Genomic DNA, 26,259 nt, shown 5'->3' with positions numbered 1-26,259 from the left:
AAGGAAACAGGAAAAGGGGGAGCTCAGAGTCCCTAGCAAAATACCAGCATGCAGAAAAAAGGCCTGTTTAAATTTTTTTAACTTTCCCATCAGAAGACTTTTTTTACAGGGAGAGGAGGAGGAGAGGGGAAGGGTGTGAGGAGAGAGGGGGGAAGGTGGGTGCTGGGAGAAGGGAGGAAAAATACAGTGAATGCTCCTGTAACCTTTGCTCTGTTGATACTAGACAAGACTGCACTGTTAATGAGTGATTGTTAACAGATGGCTGTTGAGCAACTTCGTCAGAAGCAGAAGATGTTATTTGGTGGTAGTGCTGGGAGGGTTAGGGTGCAGGGGTGAGGTAAGGGGATATTTAGTCTTTTCATGAGGACTGAACTGTCAGATTTATGATTTTTGTTTAGGCTTTTGGAAGTGGAGGCTTGGGGGAATGATTGTTTTCTATGTGTTGATAATAGAAAGGCCATTTGATGCTGAAGGCTCTACCAATTATTTTTTCAGTTGAGGGGTGTCCCTGCAACCCTTGGCCTTTCAGAACTGAAAGATGGATGTAAGTCTTCAACTTGCCAAACCTCGTGTCTCAAACTGAGAAGCAGTGGGCCCTTCCCACTCTGAAGGCTGGTTGAGAGAGCTTTAGGTGTGGATCCACACTTTGTCTGTGAGAGAAATCATTAGTGTATGTTCCCTGTGGTGTGCCAAATCGTTAGTAAGTGTGTGTGTGAGGGAGCAGGACTCTTTCTGAACGTGTGTGTCCGTCATTGATGTTTCTTGCCCTTTCCTGGTGTGGTATATACCTTGTTCAGCACATCCAGCACACCAATGTATGCCATTTCCTTATTGGTTTTTATTGGGTATGAATCTGAAAGTAGCCTGAGCACATCCCGTTCACTCTCTGTAGGATTTGGGTGTCTGAACCTATCAAGATTATTGCAGCTGCTCTGTGTTTCTCACTGTGCAGTACTTAGGTTTTATACTCATTTCTCCTCTTGACCTTATTAGAAGCAGGGTTCGGGGGTATGAGGTATGAGTGAGATCAACAAGGATTGCTTCTCAAGACTGTTCTTACTTTTAACCAATTATGTATGGCTTGAGTGAAGGTAAGAACCAAATGCACAGTACAACATTTTGCTGATAGAAATTTGCAAAAGAGTTTTGGTCTTGGTCAGGAAAGGGGAATCCCATTTGTACATGTCACTGGCAAATCTTGACCTTTAATAGCAAGTCTTAACATGACCTCCCACAATCATGTACTAGATGACTTAATATCTTTCTTGTACACTAACTTTCTAGCATGTGTAGGTGAGTGTGTGTATATATATATATATAGAGATATTTATACAATTTAAAGACTATTTTCTTTATTCTGTCATCCTTATTTATTCATATTTCTTTTTTGGGGGCACATAGGACTATATGACAAATGTTCTTACACCTCCCGTGACCGAGGATGGGTCCTGGGGATTAACACCGTCAGTGACCAGGGGAATAGAGACCCCCGCTATTTCTTCTCTCTGAAGACGGATCGTGCTCGCAAAGTAACCACCATTGCAGCACATCGCAGCTACCTCCCCAACCAGTGGGTGCATCTGGCTGCCACGTATGATGGGCATCTCATGAAACTCTATGTGAACGGTGCCCAGGTGGCCACAAGTGGAGAGCAAGTGGGCAGCATCTTCAGTCTTCTCACCTTGAAGTGCAAGGTGCTCATGGTTGGAGGAAATGCCCTGAACCAGAACTATCGGGGTTACGTAGAGCACTTCAGCCTCTGGAGGACAGCCCGGTCTCAGAAGGAGATCTTGTTGGACATGGGCCAGGCAATTCACAGACAAGACACGCCTCTACCTCAGCTAGTTCTTCAAGACAGTTTACTGAATGTGAAAAACACCTGGTCTCCCATGAAGGATGGCAGCAGTCCTCAGAGCAAGTTCAGCTATCATCATGGCTATTTGCTGGATACCAGCCTAGACCCTCCTCTCTGCGGACAGACAGTCTGTGACAACACGGACGTAATCGCCAGCTACAACAAGCTCCCCAGCTTCCGCCGCAACAAAATCGTTCGCTACCGCGTGGTAAACCTCTATGATGACAAGCACCAGAACCCCACTGTCAGCCAGCAGCAGATCGAGTTCCAGCATCAGCATTTAAATGAGGCTTTCAGCCGCTACAACATCACCTGGGAGCTGGAAGTGCTGGAGGTGAAGAACTCTTCCCTTCGCCACCGACTCATCCTGGCCAACTGTGATATCAGCAAGATCGGGGACGAGAATTGTGATCCTGAGTGCAACCACACCTTGACTGGGTACGATGGTGGAGACTGCCGGCACGTACGCCACACGCTCTTCAACAAGAAGAAGCAGAATGGTGTGTGTGACATGGATTGTAATTACGAGAGATACAACTTCGATGGTGGGGAATGCTGTAACCCAGAGATAACAGAAGTCACCAAGACGTGCTTTGACCCATATTCTCCTTACAGGTAGGCAATTTCTTTAACAAACTTTTTATGATTGTATTAATGAATATCTGTCTAGGTATTGATCAGCCTTCTGGCTGTTGAACCCTTGTGTTATTGCCATTATGGGCTTTGGAGTTTGTAATGAATATATTTTTTTCCTAGTAGTTGGCTCACATTGCAGTTATCCAAATGCAGTCTCAGTAATGGTTTCAACAGTGTCTTACCATTGAATTGGTATTCTCCATCTAGGCTAAAGAAAGATAGCGCTAAAGACTGAAGCAGCCAGCTTTGGGAGACCCACTGGTTGTTGGTTATGGAGCAGTGTACTGTGTAATTGCACATTGTAGTATTAACCACAGACTCTTGTAAGTGGGGATTAGATGTCATAGAAAGCTCATATGTATTTGGAGAGGGAAAGGCCCCTCAGGCATGAAACAAAGCATAGGTACTCTTAGGTAGACTTAAATTCTGTAGGCCTTCTTTGAAGGTAGGTAGGTTATTCTATATTGTTAATGCTATGAGTACAGCTTTCTGTAAGCACTGCTGTGGAGAGGCAGCTGTGTCTGTGGGTTATGAGGAGGTAGGTGCGTACAAGGTTCCTGGCTGTGCTGTTTTACACATTGGGTCAGTAGTTGAACTGTTCTGCACCCCTTTTCTATATATATATATATATAAATGAGGGTAATGCCACTTTATTGCAGATGGCAGGGCAAATTTCAGTGAGTGGATGTGAGTTTATAAAATCCCAAGATCCTCAGCTAAAGGCTTCCCTGTGTTGTAGTTTGAAGAGAGGGATCCTTGAATAACTTGCATATGTTGAGTACCATATACCTACAATTACTCCAACTTCCTTGTGGTCATTTTCAAATAAGAATTAATATATTGCAGTAAAAAAGTGTACTCTGTGAATGAGTTAGAAATATAAGCATAGAGAAGATGGAGGTTGAAGCTGAAATTCTGTTGTCTGTATCCTATGTTACAGGTTTTTTAGGGCAATTCATGGAGTCATGGGGGAAAACCTCTAGGTGGTCAGAACACCCTGTGTTGTCAACAGTAAAGTTCAGGTTAGGAAGGGAAGTATGCGCTGTTCTGGAGTCCCTTCCATTATAGCAATTCAAGCTATATTTGTAACTTCCTTAGTAGAGAGGTTTTTAAACAACATTATCAGCTCTACTGGAGCTTTAAATACACATAATTAAGCTGCAAAGAAATGCTTCCTTTCCAGTTTTTTTTTAAACTCCAGTGAGGTTGATTTTTTAAAAATCCTTATAGCTCAGCTTGACTTCAGTCAGTTACCAGTGAACAATGCTCAAATGAGGAAATACTTTAAATACTAATGATTGAAAATATCGAAAGGAAAAATACCAATCTTTTAATACTGTTCAACTGGAGAGGAACACAACTAAGAAAATATCATCAAAGGCATAATGCAAATTGGATTGTTTTAACACCGTAGTTCTGAGAACTCGAGGTGTTAGTTATAACAGCTATGACAATTTTTAGAAAAATACATTATTTTTAATCTGATAGTACCCTTTTATCACATGTTCTGTGACCAGCATAATACCCATACAAAATGAAACAAGAAAAGCCTTGTAAATTTTAGTTGACAGATTTAAGACTGTGCCTTAATGTTACTTTGACATACAGAGATGTTTCTATTTCAAATGAAGTCTTTTTGCTGCACAGATTGTACTTGCACAAGCCCAAGCAAGAAATTTAGTTCCAAAATCTGAGGTTACCTTAACACAGCATAGTTGCTTTTCATACACAGTTGTACGTTCCTTTTGGAGACAACCACCTTGAAGAACTTGCCTGGAGGATTTGCATTTCATGGCATTGAGCTCACAGACCTTCTACATGTTCATTTTGGCTTTGAGGAGCACCTCCTCTTGACTGGCACACTGAAGTCAGTGAGGGAGGCCTGAAGGTCATCTCCCACAGTGTGGAGCCTGAGAAAATCCATAGATCCTCCAAAGATTTTCTTGCAACTCTTAGATTTCATTTATTTATCCTTGTACAGATGCTAAAACACAGCATTGATCATTGGCAATGAAACCAAGAGGGGCAGTAGAAAATACTTCATCTCTCTGGAGCCTTTATTTGGTGACTGTTGTGCTTAGGCTGAGCTGATACCCACCACTATGATGGGTGTTTGCACTCAGTATAGCAAAATAGAGCACTTAGGTCTGTAGACTTATTAATGAGGTTTGTAAGGCTGAACACTACTTTGAGTATCTAGGCTAACAAATACAGGTTTAGGGCAGTAGCTTTGGCAGCAAAGCCTTCATTGACTAAAAGGGTGAGGATTCAAACCCAATGTTTGGCTTTGGTATTGCCCTCAGCATCATCCCCAGAGAGAGATTTCCATGCCAATGAGTGACTCAGTCAAAATCTGTGACTTGGTTGGCACCATCTGGGTCTATTTTGCATCACCAGCCCCTCTTGTCATCACTTTCATTGGCAAAGAGTCCTCAGTCCCCTCTGGTGAAGGCCTTGCACCACATCAGTGAAGACATCTCCATGGCCACTGAGAGCTCACATCTAATTCCAGGTATTTCCTCTGCCAAAGTTCAGTTTAACAATAGCAGAAGAAAGAGAAAAGAGCCATCCTTCAGTCGGGGAAGAAAGGGGGGGAAAAAAGATGAAATGGTGCCAATAAAAAGTTTCCTGAGCTTTATGCTGAAAAGACTCTTCACAGTCTTCCTTGGTACTGGGGGGGCCTTCAGATGCTACTGGGTTTTGTTCCTTCTACATCCTTAGTGTCAGCAGTTGTAGCCAGCTGTTCACCATGCAGAGTTTATTACTGAAATACTTTTGTCCTTTGGAACCGACCAAAAAGTGCTAATGCTTGATTAATGCTGTTATGAACAGAAACCCCTCTTCAGTGCCTCTACATCCCCCCAAAAAAGATGTGTCTGTCCAGTCACTTTCCTCCTTCTGTCTCAGTCCCAGTCCATCAAGCCTCTATCCTGGGATAAAGTTTCTATGAGCCTTGGTACAAAAAACTACATGAAAGCTTCTTGACTCAGTGCAACCACAGATGTGATATCACTAGAACAATTTCAAGACACTTCCAATCTGCATTATAAGTTTCTTGTGATCCTTTTGACACCTTGGACAAAGTACTCATGTACTTTCATAGTATCGGTGTCCTTCAGTCAGTGTTGTGGTGCAACTATGGTGACTTCAGAGCTGATTCCAGCAGCGGAGCTGGGTTGGTTTTTGTTTTTTTTTTTTTGTTTGTTTCCTACCTCTCTTTCTGCCACCTCTCCAAACATACTTTCCTCCAAAGACCTGAGATTCTGTGCCATAGTCAAGTAGCAGGGATGTCAGTGCCTAGGGATTTGAGTACAGTGACATATCCATAAAGAAATTTGCCAGAGAAACAGTTCAGAGGGAGAGCACTGATGGATGGTGTCTCTGCTCTCAGAGCTGCTCAGCAGAGATGCTGGAAACATTGTGGTATCAACTAGATCATCTCTCCTCTTTTTTAATAGCCTACAGGGAAAAAACAAAGGACTGGTTATCATTAGCCACACAGCAGGCTTTATCCAAGAATATCTGCCTCACTTCTTCTTATTAATTTCATGAGAGTGTATTTAGTTCCAGCACAAGATTTACAAATATTGTTCAGCTTTTCTTTATTTCTGTAATTCTGGGAAATTAGAACATGCTAAGATCATACAGTCTGGCCCAATACAAATGGAAGGAGCAAGGATAAACACACTTGCCAGAGACACACATTCCTTGTGTTATTTGGGGTATTGCTGGTTACAAAATAGGGAGGACTTTGAGCTCATGACACCTACCATGGCTCCTTTTCAAAAAACTTGAAACAAACAGCGAGGGCTCATAGGAAATCATGCTCTGTAAGTGCCATTTGATGTGGCAAATTCTTGCACCATACTATGGTTAACTGAGCCATTCCTTTTATGTAATACTGGGCTTGCACATCAGACTTCACCACAGGATCGCATGGGCAGATAAGAAAGCATTCCCCTTGGTGCCTTCTTAGGAAAACACTGGTGAAATTCCTGAAACAGTAAAAGCTACTGGAGTCTCTTCAAACTCCCTCGATTCGTACAACCTACTCAATACTTGCTGGAAATCCCCTCAGACTAACTGACCCCGGGGACAGGCTTTCTCAACATCCACATGTGTGCCCTGAAGCTCCTGCAGCCCTTCAGTTCTGCCTTCACAAAGGGCAGGGATGAGCTGTACAAGCTCCAGAGTCTATTTGCAGCACCTGCCTGCAGACTCAGGGTAACGCCAAACCGAAGAGCTGGAGTCCAGTGTCCTGCTGATCCCAACCTTTTCTGCAGCCTTTTCCAACTGTTGCATTGTGCGGGTCAGCAGAGTTTAGCGTTGCATCACATCAGCTCGCTCAAGATTAAGGGCAGTGGTACATTCTGGGCATAGGTAAATTAGGCTCTGAATACGTGTTTGAACAGGTTGTATAAATTTCCATAGTGGTTTTGAACAGCAGTGGGTATGGCAGAGCCTTGTATGAAGAGCACTCCGTGCTATGCCATGTGGACCACAGCAGTATCTTAGCGGAAGGAGGTGGCTGGCTAATCCGCAGCCTGGGTTAACCTCGTACAGATAACTGAGCTGTGGCTGCACTTCAGGGCTCCTCCATGGAGTTTCTGATCAGATCAGCCTCTTACTTTTTTTTCCTTCTTTTCCACTGGAAATCTTTTCATGAGATGTCTTTGCAAAATGTGGTCAACTTACTCTGGAGGAGGGAGGCATACTTAATGCCCTTTTCTAGGAGCTAGAAGAGTTGTAAGAAATACTCCTTGATTCCCAATAAAGGACTAATTTCCGCCTAATCCTAAACACTAAAAAGAACAGAAGAAATTCATCAAAGCTCTTCAATTCAGGAAGCTTGAGAACTTAATCCCCTGCCTCGAAGAGACCATTGTGCAGCTCTTGACATCAAAGATTACTGCATTCACACAGGTATCAGACAGACACATAGCATATACCTGAGTTTTTGTCTAGGGATTCAGCATTAAATGTCCAGTTCTTTAATTACCAGCCCCAGGGCTGTTTAGAAGGTGGAGAGATAACACTCCCAAGGACTGAGTTGCTGTATCTTGGTAGTTGTCACCCAAAAGCCGAGTCCCAACAGGAAATCCTCTGTTCTCTCTGTTTATTCTGTCCTCTATTCCAGATGTCAGGGATGTTAATCATCTGGGAGGAGTTGCATCTGTTCCCATGCTAGCGACTGACATTTATAAGTCTAGTATTGAATTCTGATATAGACAGGACTTCAGTACTAAAGAAACTATTTCTACGTATACATTTGCACACCCTAGAAACAGTAGGAGTTTGCTCAATTTAGCTCGACCCACAGTCATCTTTTCCAACAGTTTTTTTCATGAAACATTTTTTCCCCAAGACTCATAGGACTCATGGTTTCTTTCATGGACGTTATCCATTATGTAAAAAGATCACTGTCTGGTCAAACTGCAGGATGCTTGGAATGGAGACAGCCTATAAAACCTATGGAGTAAACTATCAGAGATCATTAAGAATCCTTGTGGGAGACAATAGATTAAAGTATTATTATACTCTCCAGTGCTAATGCAGACCCATTTGGCTCTGCCTCTGGAACTCCACATGGAAGATTTGCAAGTGCAGAATCTACAGATTTGGCAAGGAATTTGCCCCTTGCTGAATTTGCCCCTCGCTGATCAGCAGCACTGCATCCTCCAGGTCCAGCCGCCCCGCGGACGCTCTCCAGCCACCCCTCACCAGCCTCCGTTTAAGCAATCACGGTGGAGCTCATCCCCTCCCATGATCTGAAAAGTAGCAGTGTATATAAGCTGTTTTATTCTCTTTGCTGATCAATTCAAATTATACTGTCTCACACACAGACCCACAGTTTGATCACGTCCAACATGACTCTTTCAAGTGCTGTGGGGCTTTGCATTAATCACCCTGTTTTTCTCTCATATCCATTTGTGTACCAGCTCTCTTCAGTAGCGGGTGTGAGGTGCCCTTTGCGTTTTTAATTAGTGGCAGCTGAAACCTTCTGTAAATTCAGGAGATTGCACCTTTCACACAGAGAAAGATGCAAAGCACAGGCTATTTCTGTGGCAAGCTTAACCAGGTGCAATACTTACATTTGCAATTCCCGTTCTATCTTTTGGACTACTTTTCTGATAGGAATTTCAGTATAACTCTTGCAAGCAATAGCTGCCTCCCAAGGAAATACAGAACAGCTACCTCCACTACGCTCCATTTACACCATCCATGAGCACATGATCTGACTTTGTCTCTCACGTGGATTGCTGGACTTGGGCAAACAGTACTTCAGTTGAGGGTTTTCTTTCATAACAATCCCTTCACTACGCCTGCCAGTGGAAATGTACAGTAATCATTCAGAAGAGAGGATGCTGACTTGTGCTGTGTCCTGGGGGAGCTTGCTCTGACCAGCCACACTTCAAACCCTCAGCTAAACTGGTGCCTTCACATAGTGGGTTCACAGGGTTCAGAAGAAGGGGTGACAAGGGTAAGGTGAATTTTCTTTATATAGTCTCAGCCGAAAATGTCAATGTGAGCAGAGGCATGAATACTAGCCTAGCAGCTCTGCCTTGCCCGATACCTGTGAACTTAATGCCGAGGGAGAAAGCCAACCCAAAAGTGTAATTGCTCAGAAAATAGCAGTTTCTATAAGTAGTTTATATTTTTGGGTAAAAGAACACCTTTATGCTACAGAGGACCTGCCCGCAACCTCAGTAGATGTGATGGAAAGACTGGGAAAAGAGATACAAGTTCTGAACAGAAGAAATGGATAATAGTGTGCCAGTGCTGTGATTTTGAGAGCAATGATGTTCTTGATGTAGCTGGGAGAGCGGAAGCTTACAAGTAAGGCAGGTTTCAGCAGCAGGGAGGATGTCTTTTCTTAAACCAATTAATAGTGTTAGGAAAAAAAATATAAGAATAATACAAAGAAGGGTTTATGAGCTTTAAAACCTGTTTGTTTGGGTTTTTTTGTTTGTTTGTTTGGTGGTGTTTTTGTTTTGTTTTTTTTTTTTCTCCAAAATTAATCAGTAGATCTGGTAAAAAAAAATAAATAAGATTTCTTCTAATAAATTATAGCTTGTGATTTTTTGGCAGTCTTTCTTTTTTTAGTTTGTTGGCCTGTTGGAGGATTTCAGAGGTATGAGGAGTGTATGTCAGGGGATTTGGGTATGTGTGTATGTTTAAATTTGGTAGCTGCAACAGAATGAGGAGAGGATTAGCTGAATGGAAAGGAGATGGAAAAGACTGTAGGAGAAAGGATGAAGAGGTAGAACTGTAGGCAACAGCATGAAGCACAGTCTGTGTCTATTGGGCTGTGTTTGGACTTCTTTGGCACCAGTTCCTGATGGTTCAAGTCCCTGCCTGCCTTCTGCTTATTCTGCCTTCCTTCCTTCCTTCCTTCCTTCCTTCCTTCCTTCCTTCCTTCCTTCCTTCCTTCCTTCCTTCCTTCCTTCCTTCCTTCCTTCCTTCCTTCCTTCCTTCCTTCCTTCCTTCCTTCCTTCCTTCCTTCCTTCCTTCCTTCCTTCCTTCCTTCCTTCCTTCCTTCCTTCCTTCCTTCCTTCCTTCCTTCCTTCCTTCCTTCCTTCCTTCCTTCCTTCCTTCCTTCCTTCCTTTCCTTCCTTTCCTTCCTTTCCTTCCTTTCCTTCCTTTCCTTCCTTTCCTTCCTTTCCTTCCTTTCCTTCCTTTCCTTCCTTTCCTTCCTTTCCTTCCTTTCCTTCCTTTCCTTCCTTTCCTTCCTTTCCTTCCTTCCCCAAGGCAGGCAATCCCTTCAGTACATCCTCTCTCCTCTGCCCAGTTTGGGGCTAAGGGAAACCCAAAAAGTAGATGTCTCCGTTTATCTTAACTGCAGTGAGAAGAATTAATTGTCCCTCAAACACCCCAGGATCAGGACAGTGTGGAGCTGTCCCATCACTTATCCACCACTAAGTTACGCTGTGCAGTGATTGGCGAGGCCAATTTCAAAGTACGTGTGATGTCTTCTCCATCAGCTATATGTTAAGACACCCACTGGGATCATCATATAGTCCTAAAACTTTCTCTGTGTGCATATTTGAGAAGGATGAAGAGTGTGGGTTATCAGAAGTTGCTGATAATTTCTGTAGAGCTATCAGGAAATGCAGTCATGCAGAGCCTCAAAACAGATCTTTTAGGATCACTGAGATACACTGGAACCACTTCAATATTTGTAAACATGTTCATAAAAGCTGTGTTGTAAAAACGCATGATGCTGACAGCCATTGTAATTTTTCGTCTATTAGAGCCAGATTCATTGAGAAGTGAGATGGATATATCCCCACCCCACAACATGGTGAGAGTGTTTAGGCTGGGAATACAAACCACTACTGTCAGAAGCAATTCTGTGTTTGCTTGATTGCAGCCCTGGCTGAAGGGGAGTTACAGGACCCACATACAGTGGAGGAAGATGAGGAGCACGTGCTCTGCTGAGGTCAATGAAATCCTGTCCTTCGGTTTTGTTCTGAGTAGATTTGCAATTTTGGAGTTCCTCGGGGTAACTCATCTGAAACTACCTAGTTTGTACATAATTTCAGCACTCCAAATTAACATAAATTTGCAAGAAAATGTTTTTCGGGTTCATTAATAATGGATGGGTGGCTACGGTATCAGAGTGCTTGTTCTCAGCTTCCAAAAGTATCAGGGAGAGCTGCACAGAGGAAACTTCTTGGAGTATTTAAATATTTGGTGTATGAAACTCTAATAAACCTCCCAAAAGCCAGGAAATTTGGAGTGAAGGCTGAAACTCCATACCTAGTGCACCCTACTGGGTCTTTGTATTTCAGAACACGTTATGTTTGTTCGCTGAAATATCTCCAGTATGGAGCTCTTTAGGGTGGAGTTTCACCTTTAACTCTAAATTTCCTGGCATGTGTGAGTTTGAAGTACACACTTAACTTTTCCCCAGTGCTGTTTTTCATTTTTAATTTCCTTTTTCTTTTAAAGGAGGGACCCTGCTAGAGGGACCCCTGCTAAAAAGGGACCCCACTGAAACCAAGATTAGAGTTTTTGGCCTAATTTGATCTTTCTGAAATTCTTCAGGAGAACTAGGTTCAGCAAATTTTTTCTACCATTGTTTTAAAGACTCTTGTGGCCAATCCACCCCAGTGAAAAAGATCGATAAAATCTGTACCGTGCAGACCAATTATTTTAGAAGGTACCCAGATGTTTGAGTAATATATAACAAACCTTGGAAACACAGAACATCTCTTGTAAATTCTAGTTAAAGATCTGGTCATGGCCGTTGATATCTGTGAGCTGTTTGTTGTGAAATGCATTATTTCTGATAATTCAGTAATTGCAGAAGCAGCCCATGTTTGCTGTTGACACTTGTTGGGTTACATCAGTGATGGTAACATAGTGGAAACAGCAGTGGTTTGGAATGACAGCAGCGGCAATTACCTGCAATGCTTTTAAAAATAAATTTGGACCTAGATGTTGAAAAGATGTCATCACTGATTTGTGTGAGGGCAGCTTCAGCAGGGTTGAATTACAAGGCTTTGGAGAATAAAATTCTTTCTGCTGCCTCAAAATGCATCTTTTGAGCTATACTGCCAATAGTTAATATGGAATAAATTTGCTTCTCATGCTATATCGTTGTGTCAAGAAATTGAGGATTTCGGTGAGAAGCTGTGGTAGTTAGTTTCCCCAAGACAAGACTATGTTGGTTTTTCAAATCATTCCCATCAGGTTTGCAGGGAGAATTTATCTTAGTGAACTGTCCCTAGGGAAATTTGAAAAGTGCTGAAGTTATGTGCCAGTGGCTTGATAAGTGCCTGCAGCCTCAGACCAGGTGTGCTGTCAGTGCTGAGAGCCCGAGCCTGGGTTCCAGAGGACTTGAGGCTCCCGTCCTATTTCTCTACCGACCCTCGCGATGGCTGCATGGAAGTCCCTGAAACTCAGCAGTTCCTGAGGATTTTCAAGAACTTTAGTTTATGCAAATGAAAATTCCAAGTGAAATCTGGGGAGGGTTCCTGCTGCCTGGAGCCAGGTACTTTGTCACCAACCTGCGATGGGACTGGTACCCTGCAGTGCTGGGAGGGTGAGGAGCTCCCAGTATCCTCTGCTAAACTGAGTATTTCTCATTCTGAGACAGAAAAACACTTTGTCACTTAACCAGGAGACAAGGTCCCGTCAACATCCTTGTGTTGTATTTCCAGCCTTGACTTTGTAATACAGATCACAGCTGGTTGGTTTGAATTTCCCCTGAGTTACCCAGGATGCTGCTGAAAGCACAGGAAGAGCAGAAATGCTTTAATCAGTTAAATCAATCAAACAAAAAAAAAGTAGACTAGACCTTAAAATTTACCCCGCGACCTTTGATACTCGCTGCGATGACATCTTTGTCCTATTTCTTTAAGTGCAAGATTTTATTGGGACTTGGCAAAAGGGTGGAGCGAGGAAGACACGGGAGGGGGGTTTGCTGAGTTAAAAAAGGAACAAGAAAATGTCAGTGAGAAAATGGAAATACCCTGATGTTTCTCCAGCCTAGTGCTGGAGTTGGCCTCTCTCTCCCCCTGTTGCAGGGAAGGGGCTCCTTTTCCGTTAGCTTGACTATGGCCTTATTTAATCGGTTTGCTCTGACATGGAGCCAAGAAAGGGCTTTGCTGTGTGATGCTGGGTCCTGCGTGCGTTCAGGCATCCACAGCTGTTCCCTAGCAAGGGTTGGCTTTTGACTACTGAGGTATTTTTTTATAGCCACAGAGGGCAACTATTAATAGATGAGATTTACCAAAACACAGAGCTACGCAGCGTGGTGTGGAGGGGAAGAGGGAAACCTGTGTGATTTATGCCAGGAAAATTCCATGTTGAAATTATACTGAAAGACACAGTAAAAATGAATAGGCCAGGAAGGGGATTTAATCTGTTACTTGGGCCATGCCAGCATTTCTCCTCCATTAAGGACCTTCCTCATCGCATGAAGTATGTTGCTGAATTATTTCTTCAGCATTAAACAGCACAAGTTATACAAAGGATGAAGATAAGACACATAGACATGAAATACCAACTTTTCTGAGATGTGATTAGACTGTGAAAGACATTCCAAAAAGAAGGGGAGGCATTCCTGACCCTGAAGACATTTCAGTTTGATCAGACGTGGGATTGGGGGTAAAATGTGAAGAATTCCACGTTGTGTGGTAGGAATGAGCTGATCAGGAGTTTGCCTCTTTGTTTATTGATCCATTTCTAATTTCTGTGATAGGACGTAATGAGACTTGTGCCCTTGTCAAACTCAAATTATATTTGTACATCAAAGAAGACAGGTTACGGAGCATTGATCGGAAAGGAGTGAGGGATGTCAATTTAAGCTTCTTTTGCAGTCAAAGCTCAGACCTTGGTTAAGTAACATAAAATCCAGATTATATCAATTAATAGACCCATCACTGTAATCATCTACAAGTTTTTTGTGCAACTGCTAAAGGCACAGAAGGGAATTACGTTCCCAAGACAAGACCCAATGACTACTAGTAGCATGTGTGTATCAAAATCCCCTTTACACTTTGAAAAGCTTTGCCTTAAGTTGTTTTGTGTTTCCTTGATTAATTTGTTTTATTTGATTAAAAATGAGACAGGGAGAGAGATTAACTGGTGAAAAATTCTAAGTAAATAAAGAAATATGATACACTCATTTAGAGAACATGGATAGACAACAAAAAGGCCAGAGCTCAGTTTGCTTCACGTGAGCATCAGAGAGTATGGAAATGTTTCCAAACTGTCTGAACTGCTTAGGTTTGCAGAACTGGTTGGGAACAATTACAAAACAGCACTTTTCTGTGATCTCCTGATTTCCATGAGCTTGATGATGCTCTATTTCTGTCTTCAATCTCAGCAAGCGCAAACATAGACAAGCCTGAGAAATACTAAGAATTACATAAGCTTATATTATTCAAAATATCTGAATACGTTTGGGCTTGGCATTTCTGGTTAAGGGTTCTTATTTTGCCTTCGCATTTGGTTTGCTTTCTGTTAAGGACTAATTCTGTGACTTGCTGATTCCTCCCAAAATGTGTAGTCTCAATGTTATTGCACTAAGTGCTGAGGATAAGCACGGCTATTTGTAGTTGTTGCTCAGTTAGTTCCTTAGGGGAACAGTCATACCATCTGCTCACAGCAGGTATAGACACACAGCATAGGCATGATTTAGAGAATTAAATCTTAAATTCTTTATAATTGCTTGAGAAAAGGTAGGTGCTTCCACTAGGATTTAGAGCACCTAGGCTAGAGACTGAAAATAGGTATGTAAATGCCATGCACAATTTACATCAGGCTTCCCCATCGTGCTGCATTCCTGAACAGTCATTCAATCTTTTCTATTTTTACATATATAATGTTGTTCCAAACATATGTTATGCTTTCCGTCTGGACTAAGTTACATATCCCAAGCTCTTTGAAGTCCGTAGAAAGATTGAACTCCCAAAGACTTTGGTCTTTGGCTTGGATCTCTACATCCAGAGCACGAGTGAGGTCGAGAGCCTTCCTGAGACGAAGGGCAATAGCTAAGAGGAAAGCTCCTACAGAACAGCACTGCACTAGAGTAAGTGGAAGAAATGTTTTGGGTAAGGATTGATGGCAACAGTTCACAGCATTATGAAAATTACTTCCCTTTTGCCTCCAGCCTTTTTACCACGACTGTGTCACTGCCAAAAACCAGAACTCACTCACTAATTCTTCCAGAATTGATCGGTCATGATAAACTTCCAAACACAGAGAAGTGCTTCCGTCAGACACATCAGAGTGTTTCTCCCAGTTTGCCTGAAGAAATCTGTGCTGTTTGATTCCCTGCTGCACCCAGCTGGATTCAGAAAGGGCTAGGAGTTTCTGGCTTCCTCCTCATACATTCAGAATTCCTCTGATAGTTTTACTTCTGGGGATAGATTTATTCATGTGTTTTTGCTTCCCAATGTCTTATTTTGTCTTAAAACTGCAGGCTCAAACCGTTAGCTGTCCTCATCTTGATCAGACACAAAGTTCTTTTTTTTATCCATCTGGGAGCAATACCTGAAGCATTTCCAGTTTTTGATCTAGAAAACCATCAGGAGGAGAAAGTCCGAAAGGAGGTTCCAGCATGCATTCTCTTCCCCCATAACAGAATAAGGCAGGATGTCAGGTTTTGCAAAGTTCTTGAGATGTACTTGAGCTGGCAGCAGAGGAGTTGTGGAAGTGAGGAAATTCATAACAGCCCCCCTCTGCCTTTGACAGAGAGCTGCAAGACATTTCATGCTAACATACGTTTTATAAATGCGGGTTTGTATAATTCAGGGTCTATGTGTGGGAAACAGTGGACGAAAATGACAACGTGCAATTTTTGCTGGATCCTTTGCAAAGCTAGTTTTGTAGTCATCAAGATCTTAGGTCCTGTGGTAGTTGTTAGTGACGTGGTACCAATGAATTATTGCAGCAAACGAGAGCGAAAGTTGATGTGTGGTTGAGATATGCAAATAGAGTGTCGGAGGGTGCAGATGCTATGGGGAAATTGAACTGCGTGGCCTGTCTATAGCGGTCATACTCGTGACAAAAGTTGGGCATAACAGAAAATTAGAGTTTTCCCCCTCTTGTGTTAGTATTCGACAATGGAGAACAGATCTTTGCATTCTCGTAGCCCTTTGCTAGAGGTCTGTGTTTGATTCAAGTGGATCCACAGGCTTGTGGTGCCAAAACAGGCAATTTCTGCACTCATGTCTGAAGGCCAAATATATGGGTATGATTTCCTATAGTTTACTGTTACATGCTGGATCAGTATTGTGCGTTTCATAAGCTGCCAGTCCAATTTTGTAGGGTCTTGGGAAATGTGTCCTCCAGGGAACGCTTACAATCACCCTTATGTTTTGGACTGATAGTGCTTGTTTTCTGGTACACATGTTAGCAGATCCATATGCGAGGCAACCCAAATGTCCTTCCATCCAACTAATCGCATGGGCATTAGATGTCTCTCCTGCCCACTGTTCACTTAAGGGGTAAAGGGCCTTTTCTGCTTGGTATATCCTTCAGTTCAAAAAACATCCACTCTCAGAAGCACACACGTACAATGGTATTTGCTTTGTATCTATGCAGAAGTTGCAGGTCCTGCATAGGTTTAGAAACCGGAGAGTCTGAAAGTTCTTGGGTGTTTGGAAAAGGCACATTTACATCTTTCCTCTTGCTGCCTGTCTCTGGCTCCACAGAGAATAATGAGGGGCAGGATTTTGATGTCGGGAAGTTAATTATGGTAGCAGTACCTGTTACAGCTATTGCTGCCATGTTTCGTTTCCCAACAGCAGTATTTTCTTTCTGCAACTCTGAACTATTTTCATTTCAGGTGTGTTGGTGTTTCTGCCAAATCACCTGGCAATTTACTGTGGATTTTGGAAACATCAAAGCTAAATGTTCTTATGTGAAATTTCTGTTTCAGCCACTGACATTTTCTGTTTCCTTGTAATCTCTTCACTGCTGGGAAAGAACAAGAGTAACCAGCTTTCGTAGACCTCATAGTATTTAGTGGTTCTTTGAATCTGACTATTCAATTCTCTTTTTTTTTTTTTTTTTTTTCCCTTAAAAATTATGTTCAAGACATCACTATTGAAGAAAAAGACTTACTGGTATGATCCATCAGTATCCCCTGAGAAAAACAGAAAACAAAAAGAGCTAAATATTAGTCCTTTGTTGTAACAGGGAGAAAAAAAATCTCATAAACTTTGAAAATGTGAGGCTTTTAGTGCCAGGGCATGAGCTTTTCTTGGTTTCCCTGAATTGAAGTCTCCATCACCGGACTATGTTCTTTGTGATCTCACTTTGGTGTCTCCTAACCTTTCCTGCATAAGATGAAATAAGAGAAAATTTCAGCCAGTCTCATTCGAATCAGATTTTAATTTCTTTCTCAGAAAAGAGGAGAATTGTGATTATCCTAACCATAAGCCATTGATGATCTGCCCACTGCAGCAGGACCAACTTTATGCACAACCCTGCCAGGATGTTAAGAAATGAGATTTGGAAGTCCATGAGTTGTAAAAATAACAGAGATGTGGCATCTCCAAAGCAAAAGTGATGTTTTGCAAGACGCATATTTGGACTGGCTATTTTGGCCCATCAACTCCAGAAGTATCTGTAATAAACATGCTAGGTCCTTTGTGATTATATATGATTTTATTTTATATTTTTGCTGATGTCGGCCTGATTCCAAATTGCTCTTGATTCCAATAGCAATGTATATCTCACTTTGTGGCATGGGGTTTATGTTCAGGGAGGATTAGTGTCAAAGAGTGAGTTGAAAGGAGCAAAGAATTTGATGTTCTTTTTTCATTTTTCCTTGTTTATTGTGTGTTAATTAGGGAAGATGCTAAAGGACCAGCCCCTTAAAGTCCTAACTGCACACTGCAGCAGGGATGGTGCCACGTGTCACCTCTCTGCAGGAGCTGTGTGTAGTTGCAATCTAACAGTGATCACCCCAAGGCCACAGTGCTCCCTCCCCTGACCTGTGTTCAGCTTCCTAAAAACCCCAAATTTTCCCATGGCAGGTGACTCACGGGAGCCCACCCAGGCAGGTCCTGACCCAGCCCGCCTGCCCGCGCCTGGCTCCTGCCAGGGCAGATGGCACAGGCAGGTGGAGCCCAGGACGGAGCCAGAGCCCCGCAGGAGGGTAACGCCGTGCTTTCCGTGGACTCTAAAGGGGACACAAAGCGTTTGCCAGTGCTCCAGAAGGGCCAAACCTGGGTCTCTCCAGCTGTGATGCCCGAGGGTCACGCCAGTCAGGCACTTGTTAGGGCAGGCTGCAAATGTGACCGCAAGCCTGACCCCGCAGCCACTAGGATGGGGATGAGGAAGCCAGTTGAACATTAGTAGTGGAAATTGTTAGACAACTTTAATATAGAGACTTGCTATGAGCTACTCCTGTAATTAAAGAAAATTCTGTGTCAAAGCCTCAAGTTTCCTCTTCATGTTTAATTTCTAGTCTGATTAAGAGAGGCTCTACCTAACTCTTGACCTGATTTACGGGAGTGATGATGGGCTGCTTTCCTGGTCGCCGGTGCTTTACATAAAAAAAAATCAGGTTTGTTCTGGTGACTGAAACCAAAATGTCCTTTACTTGAACTATCATGCAGTATGCTATGCATGTATCTGTTGGTTGTTCTCGAATGCTTTGGGACAAGAGATGATATGTAAGTGCCAAATATTATTAGAATGGTGGCTGCTCACTCATTGAAAGCAGAGCTCTGGTTCCACAAGAAAATCTGTTTATGAAGTAAATGTGCTACATTGTCTTCAGAAACAGTGAAGTCAAGTGGTTCAGGAAGGACCAGCTTATTGTAGGGAGCTTTGACTTTCCATGTGCTGAGCTGCAGACCTTCAGGACTTTTTTTGGAGATTGTAAAATATGAGTAAAAGATTGTAAAATAAGAGTGAAGGCTTGTAAAATATGGTTAGTGGCCACCAGCAGAAAACTTAAAGGATTGGTTACAGAAGCTACTGCTTATTTAAAAGAAAGACGATCCATATTATCACAGAATATAGGCTCATGAGATCGCGTTTCTAATCCTAGCTGTCACACCGAATGATTTTGTTACTTTGAACAAATTATTGTATTTCTCTGCCTCAATTTTCCCATTCGGAAGACAAGAAAAAATATTCCATTTGCCTATTTCATGGCTTCTTTAGTCATGGTAAAATTTCTTGAGGGGAGGCCCAGCGCAAGGGTTCTTTTCCCACTTTAGTAGCACTTAAGCCCTTGGACGGGGTTTGGAGCCGTGCAGAGGGCTTGTGTCAGGGCTTTGACCAGAGTGGAATTTCTCTCTTCATGTTTAGGAAGCATTTTGAGGCCCAGAGGGGAAGCACTGTGGAAGTGCCAAGCAGTATAATTGATGGTTAAAATAGCCTAAATATATATATATACACACCTTCCTATACTGATTTCAATTCTTGAGTATACGTGAATGACATTTGCTGCAGCCAAAAGAGGCTTTCAGAAAAGCAGCAAAGGAAATCTGTTTTAACAGAACGGGTTCCTGAAAATATCCTTACGCCACTTCATTCTTTATCGTTTGACTTTTCTCCTTGTTACAATGGTTCAGCCTGTAGAGTCTGGAAAAACATCAGGGTAACCAGGGCAGAGGGAATATCAGATGGAGATGAGGGATGGATAAGAGACAAATTACAGTACATTTCTCATGGGTCATTTGGCTCTAGTCTTGAAAAGGAGAGAAAAAAAATCCCAAAGTAGTAAAAGAAAGAAAAAGAGACAATCAAAACAAATAAACCTGCCAGTGTTGCTGATTTCAAAGGTCTGTGAAATGTGAATATATGTTTCATAATGCTTTGCTGTTTTAAAGAGATGCGTCTTGAAATCTTCCATGCTTTAATCCTACTCACTGTCTCAGAAGTTAATTGTACAGTAAGATCACAATTCTCTTTGCCAAAGCTTTCCCTTTGTTTTCTTTTTTCTTCCTGCAATTTGGCTAGCCAGCATATCTTTTCCTAGTTCTGTGTAGTTGGTTAGCCTGATTATTTTTATGGTCGTGTGAGGAAACTGGGATTTTAAGTTCTTGCTGCACAAATGAACTCAAATGTTGCTCCACTCTTGGATGTAGACCTTGAAAAGGAAGAAGACTCAGTGATCACATATTTATGGTCTGTAGCACTGCAACTCTTTATAAGCCTAAATAAAGTTTATATAGAGGTGGGGTCTCTGGTATAAGAAGTGGGCAGTAAAGCCTGTGAGGATAAAGAGAGAGAGGGAGCAAATAATTTTGTCTACATTAACAGCCACCCTAAATTTCTACCCAGAGTTCAGACAGTACATGCTTGACATTTGAAAATTTTTGCATCATCTTTTTCCCCATTCTTTTTCCCTGAGCCTCTACTCTTTCTTATCCTGGCCAGAACCAGCAGCAAAATTGCTGGGGAAAAAAAAAAATCTGTTTTCACTGTATTTCTGAATCTCAGCCCAGGTTTGTGAAGGATTTGGCAAGGATTTACAAACCTTTAGAGAATCCGTGTGGAGATCTGAGGAAACCCGCCTCCCTCCTTAAAAAAGCAAGTTGCATTGGCCAGAAATTGGGCAAAAATTGGTCGTTTCAACTGAGGTTTCCTTTGAGATTTTGGATTTGAACCTGAAGCTGCACTTTGAGAATCAAATTTTGCTCTGACTAACTCTAGATTTACACTGGAGCAAATACATCACAGTCAGTGCTGATACATGTGTGCAGCCCAGCGAGAACAGAAGTTGGCTCAAAGTGCAAGCTGACATGAACCAAAGCAAAAGAGGACCCAGAGCTAGGTTTGGAGTAGTCCAACCATCAGGTTTATTCCAACCTGTTGCTGTGGTTCAGCCCATGAAGTAGATACTGCATTTGCAACATCCAGAAGCTACGTATAAGCAATTGCATGAAATAAAGCGGTGTCATTTATGTAGAGGTCTGTCATGAGAAAGTGAGATAGAGCTGAGCAGGGGTGTGCCATTAGGGTTCTATAGATGGTAATACTGATTTTAAAACTTAGTAGCAAATAATTTCCTTTATGTTTGGGGTGGTTTTTTTCCTTGCAGTCCTATAGATTTATAGTGCAAAATGTTATAGTAGTAATGTGCTTATTTCTAGGACTGTCCTGCTGGAAAGCCAGCATTTCAAAGCAAATGGAATTAAACTAATGACAACTGTAAAAATGCCCTACTTTAGACCAAGGAGCTGCTCTCAGTTTCTGTTGCAGGATAAAGAAATCCCAGACCCAAAGGTTTCCCATATTTTTACACAGTAAAACTCTTATTTTCTTTCTATGTATTTTTTTTTTTTTTTATAAGATGAGTAAACTAGCACTAAATTGAGTCACTAGCATTCTGGTAGAATCAATTCAATTTGGAAAAGAGGGCACCATAGGATCAACGAGCACACAGACTTTTGTAGCCATCTGGGCTTTTATTCTGTAGTATGTGTTGCTTAGGGTCTGTCTTCACTGTAGGACCTGCCACTGATGGAAAAAAACCCTCATCCAGCTTTAACCAGCTAACCTGAATGCATTGGCAGTGTCACAGAGAGCGCTACAAAGCTCAGCACAGGCTACCAAACCTACCCAAGAAGCTGGTGTTTTATTTGAACAATTATCCTAAGTGTCTTTTATTGGATCCTTACCATGATTATTTGTTTAGCCAAAACATTCCTCCTTTCTTGTAATGGGAAATCAGATTTGGGGGCTGCAGAGGACGTTTTGCTTCAGTGGATAAACTAAAATTCTTTAAAAGCTGCCAAGCCTATGTGTGCTGACAGTGCTTGCAATTTATGCTTGTGGACATGACCTAGTGACTGCCTGGTTTGGATGCGGTCAGAATTACACTTACACATTTGGATTTCAGTGTGAACACAGGCAGTGATCTGGATCTACATTGGGACCTGAAGCCTTTCATTTGTAATATTCTGGCTCCGCTCTATTTCAGGCTCTGTCCCAATCACTGAAAGATTTATACCTTTATCAATAAATTATCATGACTTTTACTACACTTACACCAGTGTCTTAAATTAACACTAAACTAAATGTAGATGAGGCACACTTCCTGCTTCACATGATTTATGGCAATGTGTCTGAAATGAGGAGCAAAATTAAATTTGCCAGCAAAGGCAGATCTTTAATGTCAGGTCAGACAAAAATTTTATTGCAAGTCCACTGCTAAAGAGGTTTTGTAGGTTGTCTTTTTCTGTTCAGGTTTTTGATAGACCTATAGCACTTTAGGCAAAAAAGAAGAAAAAATGCTAGGAATGTTTGTAGGTCTGAAATCTCTATCGTGTACTTTATGTCAGGTTGGAGGTGATAGACAGGACAAATGTAGCAGTTACGCGGCGCTGATAAACTCAGCTTGAGGACTGTGTCCTCTTTTGTTGACCTGCCTTTGAGAAAGATGTGGAGAGTGCAGATGAGAGCATCAGAAATGACCAGGTCTTAAAAAATATAACCAGTGGGGAGAGGCTGAAGAAATAAGGTGGTTTTAGCCTAAAAATCAGATGGTTTACAGGAGATATAATAAGCTTTCAAGTAAATAATAGGTTTGGGAAAGCAGAAGGGAATCACCTAATCTCCTTGTCTGGGGGGGAATGGCACAAATAGTCATGCACATCTGTTGCAGCAAAAAAGATTTGGGCAGACTTTCAGAAAAACTCCCTGATGGTAAAGGTATTGAAACATGGGCTGCAGGTTCCTGGGGCAGTGGCAGAGTCCTTGTCATGTGTGGTCTTAATTATGAGCTAGATAAAAATTTGCTTGGTGTGACATGTAGAGATGCCCCTGCTTTGGGATGGAAGGCTAACAGCGGTGGTCTCTGGACATCCTTTCCAGAATTGTTTTTCTCTGACTCTATGATGGAAGGCAAAAGGCAACTTGTACACTGGCATCAACACTGCATCTCCAAGAGGAGAGCTCCATGTCTAACCACCCAAGACTGAGAAATCACCGGGGGAAAAGCTAAATTACAATTGTGCATGTCTGCCAAATGGCCCCACTTCAAGGTCAGCTTTCAGAGCTTTTGAAGTCACAGCTCTTGCCATTATCTTCAGGAAGAACATCATTTATCTCAAAACCGTCCTTGCTGTTCACTGTGGATATTGAAAAACTCTAGGTGGACACTGTACCCTAAAACCTTGGGTCCCCCGTGATGCTTGAACAAACAGGACAGACAGTTGGTGAGTGCCTGTCCACATACCAACTGCTGTGGTCTTTGCTCTCTAATGAGTTAGTGTCAATCCCGGGGCCAGGGTCAGAGCTGGAGGGACAAAGGGAACATCACTGAGACATATCAGCCACCCCACGTTGGGAACCACGACTGGATCTGCCACGGGCTGCCAGCGAGTGTTGCCAGGGCTGTCCAGAAAAGCTTTCTGTGTCTGCTAAACTGTATACCATGGTTTAAGCTGGGCTGACAGTTCTTTTGAGAGCACCAAATGAAAGCAGAAACAAGGAGTCTTGGGAAGGAGAGTGATGTACTGGGTCTCTATGATTCCAGCAGATTTACTCTGTCTTGTCATATGCTGAACCCGCCAGGTAAAGTATAGGACATTGTCTGTCAAGAGATAAAATGGAAACTCTTTGAGCCTGATTTTCCAATTCAGAAGATACTGCTGTTTTGCAGGGGGGATGGGGGTGTCTTTTTTTTTTTTTTTTCTAATGATGAAATGCAGTGCCGTTTATTCCTAACAAACTCATCAGGCAGTTGGAGACCATACTCCATAGTGAGCAGATAGCAAAATTCCTGCTCTGTGTTTGGGTGGGGTCTTGCAAATAATCCCTTAAGTACCCTGTTTGTTTTCTTGCTGTAAAGTGACACTTGTCTTTGAAGGAAAAATCCAAAACAAGTCAAATAGAGAATAACTCAGAGCAAACAGTAGGAAACATTTCCTAACAATAAGGGCTGGAAGGCTCCCTGTTCCTTGCAAAAACAACCACAAGTGCAAGAGGCTGCACCCCAGCCACATTAGGGAAACACGGGAAAGCCGCTCTCTGACCTGGAGGAAAATGGGGCGGGAAGAGTTTCCAACCCAGTTACAAAACTGCTCAACTCTAGTCACCAAGGCCCGATTTAGTACGATCAGGTCTGATACCAACCGAGTTTAAAAGCCATTGCCAAATCTGTTTGTAGCTAAGCGGCAGAGATTGGTGGCTGGATTTGCCTTTGGAGCTGAGGGCCAGCAGAAGGGAGCTCCTCGCAGTGGCCCCGCGGGCTGGTGGGGCTGCTGGTGGGGGCTTCACCTCGCCACCCGGGGACCAGTCCTGCCACGGCGAGGCCACGGGCCAAACGGACAGGAAAGGGGCTTGACAGATGAGACAGGCCCGGGGATAATGGCTCGTGTGACTGCTGGGGCAGGCTGCGCGGCGGGTAGGGCAGTCGCGAAACACTGCTGCGTGAGCTAAAGGCTCCATTAGACTGAAACTGGAGCACTGCACGGGATACACATTACTGATGGAGGCCTGGGGCTCACTGGATGAGGGCGAGCTGCTGTACAGTACAGTTGCAGGGGGCTATTTACACTGCAGTGGAGGAAAAAAGCAAACTGAAGCTGTGCATTGGACAAATAAGTCGATGAAATGATGTGGGTGGGAACGTGCACGTTGCCTGATATGATTTGGTGTCCCAAATGGCCTTAAACAGCCCATAGAATTTCTATGTCTAAACCAGATTCCAGCAAAGGAGACCTTTTATGATGCACTAATAGGCTCATTAGGCTTTCTTGAGCAAGGCACACTCACAGCATCGTATGTTTTTTCCATTACAGGAATTACATGTGTTTTGTTGTGCTTTGGGTTTTGTTTTGTTTTCCACATAGACTTGCCCTGACAGTTCCCCCATTCAGGTTTATATTGGAGGTACCATCTCGAGCCAATGAATTTTATGAAATATGTTGCTGGCACTCACGGAGAGATGCATAAAGGAAATATTCTAATGACAGTTGGAAAGGCTTTGATCCCTTTCCAAGACTGCACTCATGTCTTTGAAATGCGAGTTTGGCAGTGCTGGAAAGGCTGGGCTCTTTGGCTCTCTTTGGCACGAGCCCATGTGACAGACATTATGTCCTCTATCAGGGGACCCACATAACCTTGAGAAGTGTAAGCAATGCTCGCAGATTGCATTGGGTCAGATAGTCTGGGCTGATAACAAAGCAGCCGCGGCAGCAGGGGGGAGTCAGCCTAGTCCAACGCAATAACTGAAAACTATTTTGACCTGGTAACTGTTGGGTCTGTTGCCTGCGGCTACGTAGTTGGACATGAACTGCAAAAGTAGTTAATTTATGCCTCCTTGAGTGTAGGAATGTGGTGATGATGGATAGGGATGGGAGGTTATTAGAAACATGGGGAGGAAGGAGAGGGTGGAATTCCAGCTTGTGTTTTTATCTCTTACACACACACACACACACACACACGCACGCTGGATCCTTTGCATACATACTCTTGGCTGTCTTGCATGTGTGCACAGTCCAAAGCCTTGCTTACACACTCACGTCTCTGTTCATGCACGCACATGCAGGCACATGTTCACACACTTACAAGAGGTTTGCCTGAGCTAAATGCTTGAGCATGTTTAGGTGTTGGGGTTGCTGACTGCTTTTACAAAGGGGTTTGCATTTACTTCCTCCCAAGCATGATCTGTTTACGCTTACTCCTGTGCAGACTCTTTGCTAAAAATCCTCGTAGCGTTCTGTTCTTACACCATTCGAATACATTCTGCTCACTTGCAGACTTTTGTTGGCTAGCAGAGAAGTAGTGGTCAGAGAAATACTATAAAACCAAGTCCAACTGACTTAGTACAGTGGATTTACGTAAGACATGAGTTCAGTTTCGGTGATGCACTGACATCACTGGCCAATTAGTTAAATGCTGTCTGCTCTGGATGTTGTCTGCAGTAATAATCCATGTACAAAACAGCCCTAGATGTTAGAAGCACATAGCCTGTATGCAAGTGAGAGCATGATTGTGGCCGTGCACTGAGGATATAAATGAGGATTGGATTGTGTAAATAATAAGCAAAGAGACAGCTGAGAATAAAGAAATATTAGTTTAGATTATTTGAAACTGTAAGAGAAGAGCAAGGATAAAAATGGTAATCTCAGGAGGGGAGTTTGATTATAGTTACTCCTACGGGGATTTGCATAGGCCATAAAGCATCTGCATCCAGAGTCAACAACCGCAGTCTCAATACAGACAGTGGGCCTTTCCTTCCCACTGTGATACAAAACACACAAACGTTTTTCTACTTAGAGGTATGCAATGCTTCTGTTTCTGTCCTGTTCTCTCTTGCACGAAGTATCACATCACCCCCA

The 26,259-nt window shown here is 42.7% G+C and overlaps 1 protein-coding gene across 1 annotated transcript in view; it reads left to right on the top strand.

Moving 5' to 3' along the window:
- The window catches only part of PAPPA (pappalysin 1), a 184,107-nt gene that overhangs the window by 25,305 nt on the left and 132,543 nt on the right, over positions 1-26,259 (top strand). The window contains exon 2 of the mRNA XM_033012026.2: positions 1,402-2,470. Within this exon, the coding sequence (XP_032867917.2) occupies positions 1,402-2,470 (1,069 nt within the window). The remainder of the gene's footprint in view (positions 1-1,401; positions 2,471-26,259) is intronic.

This window comes from Tyto alba, unplaced genomic scaffold, assembly GCF_018691265.1.
Source record: "Tyto alba isolate M040663 unplaced genomic scaffold, T.alba_DEE_v4.0 Super-Scaffold_11, whole genome shotgun sequence".
Classification (NCBI taxonomy): domain Eukaryota; kingdom Metazoa; phylum Chordata; class Aves; order Strigiformes; family Tytonidae; genus Tyto; species Tyto alba.
This window is presented reverse-complemented; position numbering and strand designations above follow the sequence as displayed.